The sequence below is a fragment of the Schistosoma mansoni genome, chromosome W, assembly GCF_000237925.1.
Source record: "Schistosoma mansoni strain Puerto Rico chromosome W, complete genome".
NCBI classification, from domain to species: Eukaryota; Metazoa; Platyhelminthes; class Trematoda; order Strigeidida; family Schistosomatidae; genus Schistosoma; species Schistosoma mansoni.
The window spans coordinates 28,821,796-28,839,119 of record NC_031502.1 but is presented as its reverse complement, the minus strand read 5'-3'; the positions used below and the strand labels follow the sequence as shown (position 1 = coordinate 28,839,119).

Genomic DNA, 17,324 nt, shown 5'->3' with positions numbered 1-17,324 from the left:
GATGACAGCCGAAAGTCCACGGATGTCACTAGTCCGATGACCATTGTTACATCAATAGCCACACTTTTTATAGGTACATGGATACGTCCTGACAATGTGGGAGACAGGAAAGACCAGCCAAATAACAATGGAAGAGAGGATATATAACTTGTCAGTATTAGGAATCATCGTAAACCATTAGACACAAACTTGACAACAAAGTCTAGGTACTGGTGAGATGTTGCTGTTCTCCAATCATGAAGTGGAAAATGCTTCACACAGACAGGGTGGTGGGATAAAAGTGTTGGGATAGATTTTAAATTTCAACCTCTGACATTAATTCAAATATATTTTTCACAAATAATAACACTCGTTGTAGTTGTTGTATGTTCAATGCATTAAATTTTTGTTCCAAAAGGTGTTCATTCAACATTAGTTTAATAAATCACGACTTCATATTAATTTGTTGTCAGGATTATCTTGGAATTTTATCAGTATGTGGTCGTGGAGATTGTCGAATTTTTATTGACAACACGAACTGATATAAGTTAGATGACGACTGAAAACCTGGAAGCACTGGACGGCTATTTCATTCTAGTGTGAGACTCCTCAACAATGCGCATTCACAGCGCCGCAACCGGGTATTGAACCCAGGATCTTTGGTTTCGCGCGCAAATGCGTAATCTCTAGATCACTGAGCCGGGATCCAATGTTGTTCAAGTCTAACTTCAACCAATCTGGAATAATGCGCTATCATGTTCCATTGTCTTTGGTGGGTACTGTTTTTACGTGTTAATTTGTTAAACGTGGTTTAACATCATATTAAACAAATTCGATTTACATTTAGATTTTTCTACAAAATTAATTCGAATTCTGTTATAGACAAAGCTAACCCCCAAAAATGTATCCACAAATCAATTTACTTTAACACATGAATCCTCTGACGTAGGCCTATAAGAACGTTTCTGAAATTCCAGTTTTGTAATTATATGTGAGTTTCACTCTAAGGCTGGATCGAAATTCATAACATCGATCGTAAGATGGGACTCAATCTAATTTACCAGAATGAGTTTTGTTTGAAATATTCAGTCAACCATTCTGGAATTTATTTGACAACATACCACCAGTAACAGTTAACTAGAGACGACTTTTATAAAATTAGTTGCTTGGCATAACAGAGTTCGTTTTGATATATAACTGGTAGGTTTGAGAGGTTAAATACTGACCTTGTTTCTGAAAAAAAGTTCAGATCTTTGTCCCGTTAAGTCTTGAAACTTCACTTTTAGTACTTCTCTTGAAAGAACGAAAGATAACTTCAGCAGGTTGTTCGCTTGAAAAGTCCATCAGATATTGTTTACATTATAGTTTCTACAAACAGAGCTATTATTCTAAATGGCACCTTCGTGACGGTTAAATTTAAGGGAGATATCAGTTCACACCATATTGTCTTATAGGTTGTTACTACCTGATTCGGTCTTATTGATTAGATTATTTTCCTTAACCTTAGACATATTCAGACTTTAAGAAATGTTTTGCAAACACTCAGAAAACAGTGTGCAACACAATTAGATAGCTGTATTACTGACTTAGGCTAGACTCTTCAATGAAATGTGAATAATTTCTTAGCCCACAAGATCAGCTTAATCACTTTCCTAATTTCAACTAATGGTTCCAAATCGAAAGTCGTTTATAGCTCACTTTCACCAATGTCACATAGTAAAGATTTGTAACACCAATGTGGGTACGAAGAATGTTCAACTTACAAAACCCATTTGTGTAAGAATTGAAATCCCAAGACTTAATTACTTTCACTGTTGTTAAACTGTAATGTTGAAGTTTACATTTCCATGAAGGTTTAGTAGCGTATGTTAAATGGATTCGACGGATTGATGTTTGTCAATAGCACTGATTACTGATTCCCATCAAAGGATCATCACAAATATCAACAAGAAATGGTAGCTTCAATTTAGTAACAGTAGTATATATATATATATATATATATATATATATAATTTTATGACGTATGCTATATCTAGGTCTTTACTTTTAAAGAGAATGTTTTACTTAATAGGATAGCTTCAGTTAAAAGTAATTCTGTCTTATCTGTTTATTGATAACCTTTGAAATAGTAATTAAGATAGATAATGAATAATAAATAAACAAATATAATATTCCGGAAATAATTACAAAATATACGCTAATTTACAGTCATGATCAAATTGATACAGAAATCAATATAACGTGTACAGGAAGAACATATGTTGTTAAGTTGTTTGAATTGATATGATTAATTAATTGTTTCGAAAGGATATTTATTACAAAGATTACAATAATGTGTGGCAGCATTTGGGAGCCGTTAACTATTTTTACGAGAACCAGGGAATACTGTTAGTTCATGTGTAGTGTATGAAGAGGCATTTCCAGTAGCATTACAGAGTACTTTCAGTCATATTCAACTAAAAAGGCGATAAAACATGACACAAAAGCACAGCAGAGAGAATTACTGTGATGTCTGCCTATATATAACTGCTAAGTTGTTTTAAAATCTATTTCTTTGGATAGATATTTAAATTAGTGAAATTAACCAGGGACAGTTCTAGCGTAAAATATTTCCCAGAAAGGACGTGTAATGAATGCTCTCAATAATATCAATGATCAAACATACAATATGCCCATAATTTCACTAGTGAAATGGGATTTATTCAAAATAGTAAGAACATTTATGGCAGTCTCTGAGGTGTGGCAAGCACCGATGCAATGAACAAATGATCATAGTGATTTTATTTCATCGAAAGATGGCTTCCATCTATTCCAGAGTGGAAAGTTTACCAGAAAAACAACTCATATAAAGAGATTTAGAGTGAGACAGTCTCACTAATGATAAAATATTGTAGATTTTATAAGCAGATATGCATGGATATTGTATTGTATCAGTGGATGTAAATGATATTTTATTAAGTATTTTGAAGAAAAAGATTAAATTCAAGTCACCGTTCCCATGAAGGGTTGAGTGAAAGCTTATGGCATTTGGGTTCGTAGTTTTTTATTCCATCATTCCTTATAATGCAAAGTGTGAATCGCTGCTGTATGGATTTCAACCGAAATTTATTTTAAATTTAAACGCTATTCACAGTGAAAGTCCCTTGTTCTGTAACTTGTCGGACACATACTTTGTGCATCAACGTAAGTGAGTCAATGTTATAGATGTTACGAAATATACACCCCAGAAGTAGTTGAGACTTGGAAACCTGTTTGAAGACCTGTTATGAGATGGAGAGATTGTCGGAATACCTGAGCCCTAAGTCCACCACTGCATGTAACCCAGATAAAACCCTACGATTCACGAAGTTTAAGTTGATAAACGGGTCATCATAGAAAACGTATCCGTATTTTCCAGTTCCAAGTTCCAAATTCGATTTCAATCGTCACTGGGCAACCTTATTGAGGTCCCTACTGATACAATTTGTATATGGTTTAAATTAGGCGGAAAAAATGAAATCATAGTTTTAAGACCATCCTAATTCAAAAAAAGTAAACCATAGGAACGAAGTTCCAGATGTTATTTGTATAAGCTATAAAGACCGAAGTTGTTGAGACAATACTTTGCATTACTTCATTTGTGACCATAACAGAGTGGCCACCAGCTTTTATATCTATCTAACAGTCGGATTCTTTTCAAAAATTGCACTACATGAATGAAGTAGCTTGTTAAAATGTACCTCGCTTAAAATACATAGTCGTTTCTTTAAAGAAATACCATTTTTTGTCTCCAACTAAATAAATATCCCCAAGATATTGTAGGTAATTATTTCTGCTAATTGACTAAGTCTAAGTGGAGTTCTACCAGGTCTGTTGTAGAGATATCAGCTCACTGAAGACAATTGGTGAACGGTCGCTCAAAATCGTGGATTGGTGTTAATGTCTAACTTCAACTAATCCACGAATTTTCGAGCAGTGGTCTATCGGTTAAGGGCTTCAGCTCGAGACTGGTAGGTCCTGGGTTCGAATCTCGCGAGTGCGGGATCGTGGATGCGCACTGCTGAGGAGTCCCATAATAGGACGAAACGGCCGTCCAGTGCTTTCAGGTTTTCGATGGTGGTCTAGCTTCAATTGACTCATGATTTCAACTGTGAAAACACTAAAATTCTCCACAAAACCCCCTCTAAGTCTAATTTACTAAACTTGGTTTCATATTAATCGATAACTAATAATTTTATTGTACTATAAGAAGGCTAACAATATTATTTAGTGAATCAATATTATCACCACGTAATTCTTATCGTGTGAGTTTGAGCGAATCGACTACATTCGACCAGTATCTAATCAAACCTATCAACCCTTTTATATATGGCAACATGCATACCTCGTAAGACAGTCTGTCATGTGATAAAAATGGTATGATTGATTTCAAACTATACATTATTCTGATACATAATTGAAACACAAGATTTATAAATTAATGTATTTCAAAATCATGAATATTTATGGACCAAGTACCAGCTTTCTGTATCGAAGCTAAACAAGCGATATTAGTTAGCTTTCGTAACGCGAACATTAAAATTACAGCCACTATAAACTAATTATGCTCTATCAACAGTTTCAGATATCACATTGTCCATAAATGAGATACAACTGACATGACACCAAACAAGAAAAGCTATTTCATCATTTTTTCTTTAATCTAGAGTGGCATTTGTGTAACCGCGTACGTAAATATCTCAGTTTTATTGATTATTCATAAATAAGCAATAATTTAAATAATATATTGTGTATCTAAAGTTGTATAGATATATATACAGTAAAAGAAAAAGAAGCTATTGATTTTTGTTTGTTTTCGTTCATTTGTTTTGGTAGTGAATTTATAACGTTACTCACAATCTGCATTACTACCATGGTAACAACAAATCAACTAAACAAAATTAATCATATAATTTTCGTCTGAGGTTAAATATTAATCTTTTTGATTAGGAATAAAATGAAGTAGCCTGACTGTGTAACAGTGTCAGTCAAATAACAATTCATCCGTACATGGTAAAGTAGATTTTCGTATACATGAATAATTCCATGTTAGACGTATTCTAATATTTAACTGACTGTAACTAAGTGATATTTGTGCAATAAGTTTTACATAACACTCACCGATGACTTACAATGACTTTATTTAAATTGAGTGTCTGAGATGAGTAAATTCAGAGATTTGTTCAAATAAAATATTTTCCAAATGTTTTAGAAAGCATATAGTCTTGTAATCCTATTTCCACTTTAAATATTTATGTCACCAATAGCTTATCCGTCTAATAATCAATATTAATGTAAAATTATTTGAGAACACATTGACTTGGAAACTGCTAGATTTTGAGGCGAAGACTCAGTTACGTTATATTGAAATTAAGAACAATAGTAATGATGAGGAACTTGTAGCAAAGTCATTTATTTTGGTTTCTAAACTGCTGATATTCATGCAATGAATGGTATAACGTACATTGCAAAGATGTCATTTTGTCGTATATTTTTTCATAGAATAATGCTATTTTTAGTTTAAAATATGATACTAAGGTTTGTTATACCTTTTGTTTGTGTTCTTCAATAGCAGTAAATTATTTTATCTTGTATTTACAAATGAGTATATACATCAGGGGTAATGAAGTCACGCCTAGGCTCAAATAGATAAAATAAAGCTTCATTGTTAGCAAGCAATGTGTACCTCAAACTCCTGAGCTTATTGTAACAGTTTGGTTTCCTGTTGTCAGTATGCTCAACTGCAAATGTTACCATGAAAAGCTAACTTTTACCAATGGTCACTTGTTCAGTCAGTTTTGAGTTTCTCGATTTTTGTTAAATAAATTGATAAATAATCACGAAAATGTTCGTACTTCATATTCATATTCGTATTATATGTCAACTAGTGTTTACAAACAAATTAAACTTACAAGTTTTTTTTCACATTTTTCTTTCTTCAGGTGTACTGATGATTACATTGGTGATTATTGTCAATTCTATGCTGGTAAGTTTTTGGAATTAGTTAATGTTTGTTCTGTAAATACTAAAATCTTTATATTCCAATATGAAATCAATTAATATGGTGATCACGGGATTCCTAGTTATGATTGAGGTTTAATGATAATTAAAATGATACTATATCTGTCAAGTGATGTATCATTTCAATACAATTTATTTTAACGTTTAACACTGATAATTATTTGATCAAAAATTATTAGTTTATGAACTTAGATTTCGTTGACACTTGTATATAAATGACATTCATAATTTATGCTTTTTTTGAAATTATTCATACCAGCGATCTACATTCAGTACATTGAGGAACAGGTTTTCATACTCTTGTTTAAACAAATGTAGGTGAAGTCTTATAGCTGAACTAGTGGGCAAATAAAACATTCAGTGAATTAACTAACCCGTTTGACATCATGAACTTACTTGAGTCAGAGAACAATTGAAGATCAGAAAACAATGAATTGCTGTTTTTGTATCCTATTTAGAGAGTCTCCACATATAGACGATCCTACAAAGGACCGAACCTAGAACCTTCATGCCTTGAAGCGAATTTGTCGAAATTAACTCAGCCCATGATGCATAACTTCAAGTTAAATAAACTCCATAACATTTTGTAATAGATAATAAGAATTCTCATATTGATTGTTTGATCAGTTGTCTCGTAGAAATCAGTTTTTTAGTTATTTAACGTGAAATATAATGGATGAATATGTTTATGTCATATAAGATAATTTGATGTAGTTATACGATGATTTTGAGCTATCTGAAAGAAAATTTTATAGGGAGGTGAGTTCTAATGAGTATGCAATGTGAGTTATGAACCGATGGATGACTAATTTATCCTAGCTTACTACCGATTTTGAACTGACTGTTTTATAGGTAAAAGTTTTGCAATAATACCCGAGTGTTCTTAATTCTATTCACTGTAGTGTTATGTGTGTATAACGCGAAGTATTCCGGGTTTAGATAAAACAGCTTCTTAATTTTTCTTGGCTTATAGCGTTCTCCAAGTATTGACAATCTATCACGAAAATCTTTAGATTTCATATATTATATGGCACACAACAATAATACATATTAGGAACCAGAAAAATCTTAAAAGTAACTTAATCGTTAAACAGAATGTTTTTTTAACGTATTAAATACCATGTGACACTCAACAGACATTTTGTACAGCTTTTTCAATTTATTCGAAAGTCTCGATTTCGAAGTGACGTGTTACATGTCATTATTTTACTTCTAATTATAATTTCAAATTAATTGAGCTTTAACAATACTTTCTTTTGAACAGTAATCTACTATTTCTTCTGATAAACAATTATGTTAAGTTTCTAATGCTCAGAGAAGCCTTTTAATCAAGCTTTGTTTAGTTAAACTATTCATTAAAATCACCATACGCGTAGAATCGAGAACGTTTTCATCAAAATGTTAGATGTTCGTTTTGTACACTCTAAGTTCATCACTACCTCAACCACGTTTACAGAGATTTGTTCCAGGATTATGCGTGACGTAATGATTTTGATAATGTCTAAAAATATTTTATTCATTTCAATGAAATAAAACATCAGAGTAACTAATACTATATTACTAATGCTTCTTAACAGATACAGTTTGCTTTCTACATATCGATTAATCTTTATTATCAACTTGGGACTTGGATATATACTTAGATATACACTCAATTTTGAATAATTATTTAGCAAGGCTTCGGTTACCTAACATTGATATGGTTTCATCGAGTGGTTTACTAGGAATACACGATTGTAATAAAATAGTTTCTACAGGTTATATTGCTTGATACAATATAAAATCGTTCATCCGATTTCTAATATGTGACGTCATTGATGAATGCTACTGAAGTGATGTAGAAGACAGAGTAATAGATAAACTACGAACTAAAATCAACCGACATATTGTACCCATTTTCAATCCAAACAATCCCTAAGGTATGATATTTTTCAATGAAGTTCATCAGTGATCATACGTAATACAATCATACCAATAACTGAAGCCACTGATTGTTGTTCTAATCCATTTATGAAAGTGAAACACTACTTCTCTAGCTGGAAACAATACTTGGGAATTCGTCATTGACACGATAGGTTATTCTAATCCGTTGTCCCCAGCCCTGCTAACTAGATCAGTAAGTCTTGATGAGGCGTAGAGAATGTATTCTACAAGCCCCCAGAAAAATACGAGGTCACTAAGTACACAAATCAAGCTTATTTATACGATGATAGAAACGCTCTTGGGAGAAACACAAAATACCGTACTAAAAAGATCCGTCGACCAATGACAGTCAAGGAATTCCGAGTGGAAAATGTAAGCTGCATGTCAACTAAGCGTCTCTTGGCGCGAAAACATAAAATTCGAATTTTCAGAATAAAATTACAAAATTACGACCTTTTCTAAGTGAGTTCTGGGGCTTTAACGTCCTCAGCAGTTAGTAACGCAAAGCTACTATGATAGAACTTCAATCTAAGTTAAAATATTAATTCTTGCTTACCGACCGAGGCTTGTCATTCAAACTCCAATTAATTGACTTTAGAAATTATTTAGAACTACTCTATTTGAACACAATAGGCCTAATGTATCGTGCCTATCGTAAGAATTCAAGACTATAGGTTCAGTCTGACCTATAGATTCCTAAACATACGGCTCTTGAGAATCCTTGACACGCTTTTCATTAAAATGTTAAATGAATTTTCTTGAAATAAAATGAGATTATTAGACAGTTTCGGTACTTAATGACGACTGAAGTTATAGACTCCTATTTTAAACATTCTCGATAGTTACGCTAAATTATTAAATGGCTACTTTGAATACATACTTCTGAACAAAGCTTATCAAGCTCGGTGTTGTAACCACAAGTTGGAACAGATTTAGAAAAACGAGAAAAACAGACTTGAAAATCTCCGAATTGATTTCATTAAACTGTTGTCAGACCATACAAAAGTCAATTTTATCAATCTGATAACTGAATATGCGCGTAAATAGTAAGAAAATTAAAATCAATCATCATTTTAACTTGACGTCGACTCTGATCTTTTAAAATTGTTTTAAAATCTAAGAATCCACTTTAAATGGAATGCTTTGGGAATGTGAATGATTTCTGAGAAACTTTTGAAGTTTCACGTTATAATTTTAATGCATTCGCATATAAACGTAAATACTTGTAATAAGTGATTTAAAAGAAAAGCATATTTTACTCATGTCTTTAAAGTTGTACTGATCGAAACTGTATAATCTATAAAGAGAAATTGCATTTGCCGATGACTTTACATAAACCGCTTACAATTAAACGGTTAAAATTGTGAATAATCAAAAACATTAATTCCAGAGAGATCGGCATCAAATACTAGGAATTATTCACCGGTATTATTACTGTTTATCTTTTACGGGGTGGCTTAAAAATTGTAATCTATATTTTCTGTTCTATGTTTTCCCTGTTAATTTTAATGAGTATCTAGAACAACATATATAAGCGAACAATATTGTTTTCGATTAGATCCTCATCAGGCTTTACTCTAATATACAGTAATATTTATATGCATATACGAAATTATTAAACCAATCAAGGCAGTTTATGAGTCAATGATAACAGTGGAATAGATTACATAATCAAAATTAATAATAAGTGAAAAGTACAAATTGATAGTGTAATGACAGGTGTACTAGTTGTGATAAGAATAATAAAAGGCTTGAATCAATGTTACATAATAGGAAAATAGGTCAATGATTAGAAGGGTTCCAGGATTTGAACTAGCCACTTTGCAGTTTTATGGTAGGGTGAATTATACATGTCTAAAACTGGACGAAGCAGAAGACCTGCCTTGTGAACTTTGGGTAGACCATATAGTCGAGGCGTGTTCGATCCGGTGGGTATAAGTGAATCGTGTATACTCGGAGTGATTATTCCTTTATTTTTTAATTCCTTGAGTGAATTAGTCAACATTTTTTCTGTTTTCATATTTATGTCTTTTATGTCGTTGAGTTTCTGAAATTTAGTCGTGTCATTCAAAATCGAGTTTATCATTTGACTCATAAACTGCCTTGATTGGTTTAATAATTTCGTATATGCATATAAATATTACTGTATATTAGAGTAAAGCCTGATGAGGATCTAATCGAAAACAATATTGTTCGCTTATATATGTTGTTCTGAATCACAATATGGGAATTTTTCAAATTTTAATGAGTATCGACAATGAGGTTGAACTGCTTTACCCATATCCAGTTTTATTAGAAACAGTAGAAATCCATTCATTTTAACATAAAACTTTATTTAGGCATTAATCTAAAAGATAATGACCTACTATTTTATTTCATATATATATAGAAGAAGAAATAATATTCAACATTGTCTTTGTATATATATATATATATAAATTTACAGTGGCAAATAAAACTTCCATTATAAACATTTCTGTTCTAAAAGTAGGTCATACGTCAATTTTCATCAAATAATCATTAAGAATTGTTAAATTCAATTAGTTTTATAATTCCTAAACTTTGTTGTTATTTGATGTCTTGTCACCTGAGCGTCTGTGTTTGTCAGCCATTTGTGGTAAAAAATAATGGAGAACAAAGGGATTATTTAACATAATTTTAATCTGACTAAGCAATACTCAAACTTATTACATATCTTTTCATGGGGAACCAACATAAATTCGTAGGTGAAAGTACTTTTATCTAGCTCGAGAAGTGTTTTCCTTTAAAAGAAGCTGAGGATATCAACCGTTTCACTCATCTTGGAAAGGTTACAAGCTCTGGAGGGTCGTTGCATGAGAAGATCTTGACATGAGTTCAGGAAGCAAATTTGACTTTGTCACCTTGCATCACTTATTAAGTAGGTGAGCTGTTCGTTTACCAACTAAAGAACGAGTATACTGCGCTGTAGTTCATGCTTTCTTACTTATCGTCTGTGAAAATTAATCTTTTAAAATAAGGGATATTCGTAGATTTCTAGTATTTCATAATAGAAGCCTTCGAAGCATTGCACACCTATATCCCTCTAACTAGTGAAGAAGGATACAAAACTGGCCCTACCGTAAAATACAATTTCATGCATTTGCACTGATAGAAACATTCACTATTTTCCTTTCCCCCAAATCATAAGTTTAAAATGATCTCATACTGTTTGTTCAGAAAGTTAATTTTGAACATTTGAATTGTATCGGCTTAAACTAATCTCTTCTACTACTATTACTGAGTACTTTTATTATTTCTAGAACTCTGTCAGTTATCTTGATGGTTTTTTTATTGCTTTTATATGTTGTTGGGAATTCAACCGATGCTTATATTTGGCAAGTCACATGTTACTATTGCTTGACTGACTTCAAAAAAAATTAAATAATAATAATAGTAATTTGTTAATAAGAGATAATTAATCACTGTGACCTACGGTCACATGAAATAAAGTTCCAAATACTTTAAACATGAAAATTACTTGAAAAATATATAAACTCTTCATGCCATCTAAGTAGGTAGAGGGATACTTTATCGTTTATCGAAACTTTATTCATTAGTCAATGAAATTTTGAAAAAAGTATCCTGTACAATAGCAATGAAATGTTGGATTATTTGAATCAATCATCAGGATATGTTTTCAGCTTATGGTATTGAAAACCATCATGTGAATCTGACTAGTTTTACTAAAACTTGTTTTTGGTTAGCAGTGGGATTCAAAAGGCACGTTTTGTCCTGTTTACGATTCGTCAGTATTGATTGAATGCAGCCTTCAATATTAAAAACGGAAAAATTTAAATCTTTACTTATGTGTCTAAACTTTATAATTAAGAAATCAATTTATCTAGACATCGATTATTGTAAATATCATTTTTTGTGATTGCTTCACCATTAGTTGGCTTCATTTTTGAACTCATAAAACGAATACTAATTTTCTGTCATTGTAATGTAGGATGAAGATCAGTTATATCGACGAACAAAGTACATGTGTTAGTTTTATTAAATAATAATTCGAGTTAACACTGAACTATTATAAACCACTTTAAAACATACTTATTCAAAAATTCACGTTCTTTTATTAGCACACATTGAAATAAAACTTCGTGTTCATATGTTATGAACGGATTTCAAGCGTCTTATCTTTCTTTGAGGATTTTTAATTCTGATACCAAAGTATTATTCTACCATGGAATGAATGTTTATTTCGGAATCCTGAACATTTTGTTGACGTTTAGAGCATTCTAGATATTTATTTGTAGGTTGTTATCAGTATAACATAAACAGTTCGTGCATAGACTAATTCAGACCAATCAACAGAAGCAAATGACCAATTAGGAAAATTTACATACATTAGTAATGGTTAAAAATTTTGCAATTTTCATAAACCTCATGACACATTGAGCCTTATGAATAGCATTCTATTAGTTAAGCGTAAAGAAAATTCGTTCAATTATGATTAAGAAATTAACTGTTCAATAGAAGTAAACTTTAATCGCAAACGTCTGTGGATAGAGGACATACAATCAGAAATTGAAGTTGTTATTTATCTGAATGGGTGGCTAGCGAATTGAAACAGAACATTTTCAATGAGGAATATATGATTAAGTAAAATCCTATTGGATGATATAGATTAGTGATGAAGATTAAACTTCAATTCTCGGTAATGTGTTCGGACATTTGACTTTACGTTCAGGGTTTGTTAGGTATTCTAATTTGCCTTTACAAAAGGCAAGTCTATTAATTTAAATAAACTTGCGCATTTTCAGGAAACTACAATTGATCAGTATAAAAAACAACAGGAGCAAAGAGGATAGTTCTCGTTTTCATAGCTTAAATGTTTCATTAAGATAATATCAACATTTATGTGAAACTATTTTTGTTTGTACTTGTTCTGTAGATTTCATTAGCTACTGTGCATGTAACAAACGTTAGTTGATTATTAAATGTTTAGTTATTTTTACAAGGTACATAAATAGCTGTAGCTTGACCAGCTACAATTTCATTGTTAAAAACAGCCGAACTAGAATTAATTTTTGATTGTATGTAGAGGTTTCGAATATCTTTTATAAAGTTTAATAAAAAAAAATTACAGTTTTAATGATTTGAATAAGTTAGATAAAATCAGTTACGAGTAGTTACTTCATGGAGATTCTTAATAAGCCACAAAGAATTTGATATCTGATTCATCTTGGTTTACGACTATTGAACAACACAAACTGATGAACACATTGTGGATTGAACTATAAGCCTTCTGATTTTGTAACCCAAGTTATTGTTTTTAAAACTAACATGAAATAATATGAATTTAATAGATGTAGAGTCTGTATTTGGATAAGAAGTTATTTCGAATCAAGCTCAGAGGGATATTATTTCCATTCATCCATAAGTATCAAAATTAAAATCTCAGTTTCCTGAATTTTCAATTCAGTTTCGCTAGCTGACATTTTAATACTAGTAAATGTATAACATCAGAAATTTACATAACTAACTTTCACTAACATGATTAACTCTGCTCAGTTCAACAATGTTTCTTACTTTGATGTTAGTTTAATGCTAGTTATAAGTACTTCTTCATTTTTAAAGGTTACCAAGGTAATGACATTTACACGTACCATCCCTTGCGTTATATTGATTTTTTTAAAATATGCGAAACGCATTCACTTTGGTAAACATGAACAAACAGAAACCTATAACAACGGTACCATATATTTATATATAATATAGCGACCATTGTTAAAACTATGCCGCTCGTTAGAGTTGTTTTTATATGATGAGTTTTTGTAACAGTAAACAAATATATCATAAAAAATATACGCTTTCCAATATTATAGTACACGCAAATAGAAAAACAATAGTTTAAGGGTATTCGCTTCTGAAAATGCTTTCACGAAAATTTATGCTAGATAATTTGTCCTGACGTTGATAACAGTATAAAATGGAATATAGTTTTACTCAAAACACTCAAAACAAAAACTTGACCTAGGTTTCATGCAAGCTAGCAGCGATCAGCAAGGTATGCCTGAGATCTTCAAGGGAGTGATGATAACAGTTGGATTTAAACCCACTTCTGTTGATAGAATAGAATACATAGAATACAGTCTGAGATCTCATCACTGGACTATTTTAGCCGTTACCGAACTATCACAGGAATATACAGAAGGATTTGCCGCAAGTAATAACGTCCTTCACATTGTTAACCCATTTAATTTTTCTGCTATTTATTTATTTATTTATTTAAACACATATATATTGGTACAAAAGGGCACCAGATACATATGCGCCACACAAAATAATGAAAGTAGGAAGAGAAGGGATGAAAAGATAAGGCGGACTGAAATGTACAACCAGAAGACTCTTTCAGTTAAGAAAGTTAGAACCACTCTTTATGTAGAAAGTAAAAGAAGGTTGCAGCAGGATCGCCACTGGCTTCTATTCTGAGCCATATCTGATAACGTCTCTAGCCACTGTGTTGCACCATCTCTCGGACCCCAGCCAGGGAGTCGTGAAGGACCAACAGAAGCTAGCCCTTTGCAGCTTTCTTTCATGCCACGACACCATGTCATACACTGACCTCCTCTCCGCTTTTTCCAACCAGTCCCAGAGTCGGCAAATAATGCACGACGTGGAAGTCTCTGGGACGACATTCGTAAAACATGTCCAAGCCACCGAAGTCGGTGTTTCAAGATGGTGACACCAATTGAATTATCGTCTCTGCGCCCGAACACACGATGCCGAACCTCTGCATTACTAACATGGTGTTGCCACTGTATGTCAGCAATCCTTCGGAGACAACGATGATCGAACACAGAGAGTCGTCTGACATCCTCAACTCGGAGAGGCCAGGTTTCACAAGCATAGAGCAAAACTGCTCTCACCGACGCGTCGTAAATCCGACCTTTTACAGCCAGACTAACATCACGAAGGCGCCAAAGATGGCCCAGATTGGCATAAGCCGCTCTGGCTTTCATTATACGTGCACCAATCTCATCACTCACGCCACCACCAGCACTTATATAGCTACCTAGATACACGAACTTCTCAACTACTTCAATCTGCTCACCATCCAGAGTGAGTACAGGATGAGAATCCTGCCAGTCTTGTAGGAGTACCTTGCACTTGGAGGGTGCAAAGCACATGCCGTACCTGCGGACACTGATTGCCAACTGATTAAGTGCGGATTGCATGCCTTGGGCATTATCGCACAGTAAGACAATATCACCCGCATACTCAAGGTCGAGAAGTCGTTCTCCAGACAACAGATCCACACCGCCATTACTTACATTCATCAGAGCTGTTTCCAGGATGTCATCGATGGCAAAGTTGAAGAGGAATGGTGAGATCGGGCAACCCTGCCTAACCCCACTGCTCGAATGAAACAAGGGAGAAAGGTGGTTGTATGCCCTCACTCTACCTGAGGTGTTCGTATACAGGGCCTTTAAGATGTTAATGAACTTCTCAGGTACACCCTTCTTCAATAGACAATCCCAGAGAACAGTCCTGTCCAACGAATCGAAGGCAGCCCTGATATCAAGAAACACTACGATTGTTGGCCTGCGATAAGTATGACGGTGTTCTAACATTTGGCGGAGGGTGAAGATGTGATCAATGCATCCTCGACCAGAACGAAAACCAGCCTGCTCCTCGCGAGTCAATCGTTCTCGGGTTTTAAACAACCTACGAAGAATGATAGAAGCCAATAGTTTGGACGCAATCGGAAGTAGACTTATCCGCCGATAGTTGTTACAGGAACAACGTGAACCCTTTTTAAAGATAGGGACGACTATTGACTCATTCCATGATGTCGGAACACTTTCTAGTTCCCAAACCTTTGCAAACAACACCGTCAGTTCCTTAGCCAGAAAGTCACCGCCATCTTTAAAAAGAGCCGGAGGTAAGTCACCTGGGCCCGGTGATTTGTAGCGCTTCAAGAGTTGGAGTTCCTTGCGGACTTCCGCCTCGTTTGGTGGATCAGTCGTCACCGGCCATGGGGGGCAGGACAAACTGGTTGATGTTGCCGGAGCAGCAGGCCAGTTGAACTGCTCTTCGAAAAATTCCGCCCATCGTCCAAGACGTCGAGAGATGTTAGTGATTGGCATCCCGTCATCCTCAAAGATTGTTTCACTCACACCAGACTTCTTGCTGCCAGTGGCTCGGATGAGTTGGAAGAGCTTCCGGAGTTACCAGATGCAGCTGCTGCTTCCATCTCATTAGCACGCTCCGACCACCAGGCTTCTCGGTCCTTACGCAAGCTTTGCCCGATTTCACTACGTAACAGCCTTCGTTTGTGGTCAAACTCACGGTCACCCGGAGTAAGGTGAGATTGGCGCAGACCAGGGCATGGTCAGACTCCAGATAGGTACTCCAAAAGGAGCTGCAGTCTTGTACACAACCACGCCAGCGGTAGCTGATCGCGATGTGATCAATCTGAGTCCAGGCTTGAGATGCAGAGGGAGGACGCCAGGTGGCACACCGGCGATGACTGTGCCGGAAGTTAGTGCTAGCCAGAAACAGGTTGTGGTCTGTGCACAGTTGCAGCAAACGGTCCCCGTTATCTGTCCTGCGACCAACAAGTCCCCATCGGCCACCTAAACGACTCTCTTCTGTGCCTAGACGCCCGACCTGAGCATTCAAGTCTCCGGCTAATACTACAATATCTGTCGAACGCGCTTTCTGGAGAAGAACTGTTAACTGGTGGTAAAACTCATCCTTGATCGCATCCGGGCTGCAATCTGTCGGGGCATAGGCGGAGATGACGAAAAGACACCGTTTCTCACGCCGGTTTCTTCTCACTTTGATGGAGCTTTCTAATCTAACAGCACATAACCGACTGTTAATGGGGATCCAATCAATTAGTGCTGCCTCAGCCCTAGCGCTTAGTGCAACACCAACGCCTGCAAGACCAGACGAAGATGCCACAGAGTCCCCGGATAAGCGCACGTGAAACAAGCTTTTCGAAGCGACAGATGGAGAACGAATTTGTAGTACTTCACTAGAGTCTTGAATACGGGTCTCGGATAGACAGCAAACATTAACATTAAGACTTTCTAAAGACATAGCCAGCCCCATCTGTTGTCCGATCTGCATTAGTGTGCGAACGTTGAAGGAAGCCAGCTTGAACGGCGTACATGGTTTCAGAAAGACTGCTTCAGTATTCGTAATCGGTGGAAGCATTCACTCTCAACCAGACAGTGACTGGAGATCGTTTAGATAGAACAGAGTTTCCGTCATGGGCGAGCTACTGCATAAGTTGGAAAGGAAGGATACACAATTTGGGAATAACGGGAGTGAAAAAGCGACGTAGTAAATAATAGTAATAATAATAATAATGGTAATAATAATCATAATAAAAATGTAAATTGTCTTTC

At 34.6% G+C, this 17,324-nt stretch overlaps 1 protein-coding gene across 1 annotated transcript in view; it reads left to right on the top strand.

The window, feature by feature from the left end:
• Smp_147420 (hypothetical protein) overlaps positions 1-17,324 on the top strand; it is a 51,681-nt gene that overhangs the window by 12,006 nt on the left and 22,351 nt on the right. The window contains exon 4 of the mRNA XM_018789256.1: positions 5,940-5,983. Coding sequence (XP_018654717.1) covers positions 5,940-5,983 — 44 coding nt within the window. The remainder of the gene's footprint in view (positions 1-5,939; positions 5,984-17,324) is intronic.